General features: G+C 18.9%; 2 protein-coding genes across 2 annotated transcripts; one reads left to right on the forward strand and one right to left on the reverse strand.

Moving 5' to 3' along the window:
* Window positions 1–51: 51 nt before the first annotated feature.
* PRSY57_0101600 (L-seryl-tRNA(Sec) kinase, putative) lies at window positions 52–2,316 on the forward strand (the record flags this gene model as incomplete). The annotated part of the gene is made up of 6 exons (XM_012905337.2): window positions 52–1,132; window positions 1,245–1,513; window positions 1,701–1,817; window positions 1,916–1,973; window positions 2,121–2,177; window positions 2,255–2,316. 6 exons carry the CDS (start codon window positions 52–54, stop codon window positions 2,314–2,316), a joined length of 1,644 nt encoding a protein of 547 aa, XP_012760791.2.
* A 381-nt stretch (window positions 2,317–2,697) lies between these two features.
* PRSY57_0101700 (actin-related protein) lies at window positions 2,698–4,450 on the reverse strand (the record flags this gene model as incomplete). Its single annotated transcript, XM_020114355.1, has 8 exons — window positions 2,698–2,745; window positions 2,845–2,946; window positions 3,085–3,140; window positions 3,280–3,384; window positions 3,502–3,571; window positions 3,665–3,906; window positions 4,064–4,265; window positions 4,435–4,450. Coding segments are annotated over 8 exons (841 nt in total), but the record flags the coding sequence as incomplete, so codon positions are not given.

Raw genomic sequence — 4,450 nt, forward strand, 5'->3', positions numbered from 1 at the left:
TCAAATATATTTGTAATTTTTTTTTTTTTTTTTTTTTTTTATGTTCTTATAATGAATTTTGTTTTACTCTTTTATGGTCCACCTTGTAGCGGTAAAGATAAATTTATAAATTACTTGCTCAAAAGAAATAAGGCGATTTACTTATTTCTTTATTTTTTTGTAAACATAAAAAATGAAACAGAAGATTCGTACAAACAAAATGTAGAGGAAAAAAAATTTTTCATAAAAATAATAAAATATTATTATAAAATTAAGGAGAGAGAACAAAAGAACATATTAAGAATAATAAGAAGAAATGAAGATATAGCACCCTCCTTTTCATTTTTAATATTTCTAACTAGACATTTTTTAAATGTCATTAATAAAAAGTCATCCATTTTTATTCTTAATAAATATAAAAATGCACAAAATGAAAGGGTTACACTTGAGGGGCGAAAAAAACATCATAAGAGCACTAGAGAAAAAAAAATAAAAAGAAAAAGAAAAAGAAAAATAAAAAGAAAAATAAAAAGAAAAAACAATAATAATAATAATAAAATAAATACTAATTATAAATATAATAATATTTATAAAAAAAAAAATTTTTATAAACCATCTATACATAAATATAATAAAAAATTGTTTTTTATTTTTTACAAAAATATATATAAATTAATAAAATATTTTAAAAAATTTTTAACATATAATTTTAATACATACATATATAACATATCAACAGATGAAATAGAAAAATTATTTTATAACAACACATACAATATTATAGATTCGTTTAAAAGACAAGAAATTAAAAGAATCAATACTAATAATTGTTTTGTATGTACATTAAATAAATCAAAATTTTATATATTCCACAAAAAAGATAAAAAAATAAATGGAAACATCTTTTATCCAGTTTTCAAAAAATCAAACATAAAAAATAAAAACGATACTCTTTTTATAAAATTAAAAAAAACAAACAAAAAACCAACGAGTTATAATCAAATAAAGTATTGGAACTTGTCTAGAAAAATAGCATATGAATATTGCAAAAGTATAATGAGAAAGGGGGGACAAGAAAATAAAATTATCATATTAAATGATACATTTCATTTGCCATCCATGAGAAAAGAATATTATATTCTGACCAAAAAATGTAACATGAAAATTATATATATATATATAGACATATATATATTTATACATACATATATATATATATATATATATATATATATATATATTTATTTATTTATTTATTCATTTAGATCCTTACAATTACATTCAAACATTTATAAATACACCACTTCCTACATGCCTTAATAGAAATAAGAAGAGAGAAAAATTCAAATATATTTCTTCAAAAACTATTATTAGAAATTATAAATGCCATAAAAAATATTCTATCCAATCAAAGCTAAAAAAACATTTATCAAAAATGTTACATGTAGTCAAATCAAAATATAAATGGCAAGAAAAAATATTATCACTCCAAGTTAATACCTTCTACAAAAAATCTAAAACTAACAAGAACAAAGTAGGAAAAGAAAAAATAAAATAACAACATTGAAGAAGGAAATATATATGAATCATACACTAACATTTAAATGAATATATATATATATATATATATATATATATATATATATATATATATATGTGTATGTATATATATATATATGCTAATTTTTTTTTTTTTTTTTTTTTTTTTCATTTATTTCCAGCTAATACATGTTCTACGCTTTATTTACAACAATTTTGATAACTTCAAAAATATGGATACAATAAAAATAAGAAATGATGATAAGAAGAAAAACGATATGGACACCAACAAATTAAATGTAATATATGTTATTACACATAATGTATGAACCTAGTACACTCTAATGATATATTTTTATTCATCATAATATTATTATATGTATCTTGTTTCTGTTAGATTCTCAACGTAACCATTAATAAAATGATACATGAAAAATTAAAAAACCTCCCAAATGGTCAAAAAATAAAATAAAATGAAATAAAACAAGAAGAAATATACATATAAATAAATAAATAAATAAATATAAATATATATATATATATATATATGTAAACATATTTTATGTGTATACTTACTTATTTACACATTTCATCCTTTATAGAAAAGAAAAACGAATATGCCAAAAGGTTTCATTTCATTAAATTGGAAATATTAAAAGGTATTTTAAAAAAAATTAAAATAAATAAATAATAATAACATCATACATATATAAATATATATTTTTATATATCTTAGAGTGCCGAATGAATACAATGATTACTCCTGAATATATAGATAAAAAATTGGACATATCATAAGCAAAAAAATATATACATATATATATATATATATATATATATATATATATATATATGTTGGTTGAATAGTTTTATTTATTTTTTTTATTTTTTTGTAATAACGTTATAAAAAGTGTAAAAAAAAAAAATTACCAAAAAAATATATATAAATATATATAAAAAATGGTTTTACAAAATGAATAAAAAACAATTTATTCATAATAAATATCATATATATATATATATATATATATATATATATGTATATTTTTTTTTATATGAATATATTGTAAAAAAGTTTAAAAAAATGAACCTAGTAAAAATATCACATATATATATATATATATATATATATATATATATATATATGTATGTATGTATGTACTTATTAAGATTAAAAAATCAAAAAGACTTTTTATGTAATATAACGGACCCGTATTCATCAAATTCCTATAAACACAAAAATATATATATATATATATATATATATAAAGTATAAATACATCAACATTTATTTCTAAATGATTTATATTGTTTCTTTTTTATTACTTGTTTGGATATCCATATTTTTTTAAAAGTTGCTAAGGAAGCTAAAATGGATCCGCCAATGAAAGTACTGAATTTACGTTCAGGAGGGGCACTGATTCTTATCTATAAAAAAAGATCAATATAAAATAAAATGAAAAAATTAAAAATACATATAAATATAAATATAAATATATATATAAATATATATATATATATATATATATATATGTATATACAATGTGTATTTTTTTCTATATATACTGTTATATCCTTAGGAGCAAATTTTCTTATTTCGTTTAACAAGCGATCTCCAAATCCTGGAAAGATAATAAATTAAAATTTTTTTATTTTTATGTTAATATGTACGATGGATAATGTTACATAACCTCATAAAAAAATTAAAAAATAATACAAATATCATATTATAGACCTATAAAAATATACATATAATTATACCTTGGAATAATGTTGTTCCTCCTGATAAGACAATATGAGAATATAAGGTCTTTCTTAGATCCATATCAGCCCTTGTTATTGACGTTACAATTAATTCAGATAGACCTATGAATGAACAAAATAATAATATTATAAAAAAATAAAAATATAAATACAAATTGTATAACTATACATAACAATTATACTAATTTAATATTATACAAATAATTTTTTTTTTATTACCCAAATATTCCAATCCTAAAATGGACGGATTGAACAACACTTCCGGTGCCCTATATCTCTCCGATCCAATCTTTTATACAAAAATGAAGAAATATATAAACACATATAAATATATACATATATATATATATATATATATATATTCATTATATTTTTGTTTTACCAATATTTGAGATCCGTCTGGGAGTATGTATGGCAAAGTAGTAACAGATTTTTCTGAAGAGTTTTTTTCCTTATTCATATTAAAAGAAACATAACAACAATTTTCCTTCATATTCTTAACAACTTCCATTTCAGATGATGTATTGAATAGGTGACCATTTTTTCTTAAGAGAAAGCTTAGATAGTTTGTTATATCTCTCCCTGCGACGTCTGTTCTTGTTATTGTATTGGTTATATTATATCCTTTTATTCAAAAAATAAAATAAAATAAAATAAAATAAACATAAATATATACACACATATATATATACACATATATATATATATATATATATATATATATATATATTTATTTATTTATTTATTTATTTATTTATTTATTTACGTGTTGTTGTTTTACCTTCATATATAGATACACAATGACATACACCATCACCACAATCTAAAACAGTTCCATTGGTCTTTCCACAAGAATATAAAGATAAAATGGCTTGCATAGAAATAAATAAAGCAGGCACATTGAATGTTTCAAAAAAAACTTCAGCAATTTTTTCCTTATTCTTTTGAGGGTTTAAAGGTGCTTCAGTTAATAGTATAGGGTGCTAAAAAAATATATATAAAATAATTATTTATATAAACATAAATTTGTTAAATGAAACAAACACATACATACATACATACATAAATACATACATACATAAATACATACATACATAAATACATACATACATATATATATATATATATATGTTCATTTTTATTTTGTTGTACCTCATCTGAATTAATT

The sequence above is a fragment of the Plasmodium reichenowi genome, chromosome 1 (genome assembly GCF_001601855.1).
Source record: "Plasmodium reichenowi strain SY57 chromosome 1, whole genome shotgun sequence".
Lineage (NCBI taxonomy): Eukaryota > Apicomplexa > Aconoidasida > Haemosporida > Plasmodiidae > Plasmodium > Plasmodium reichenowi.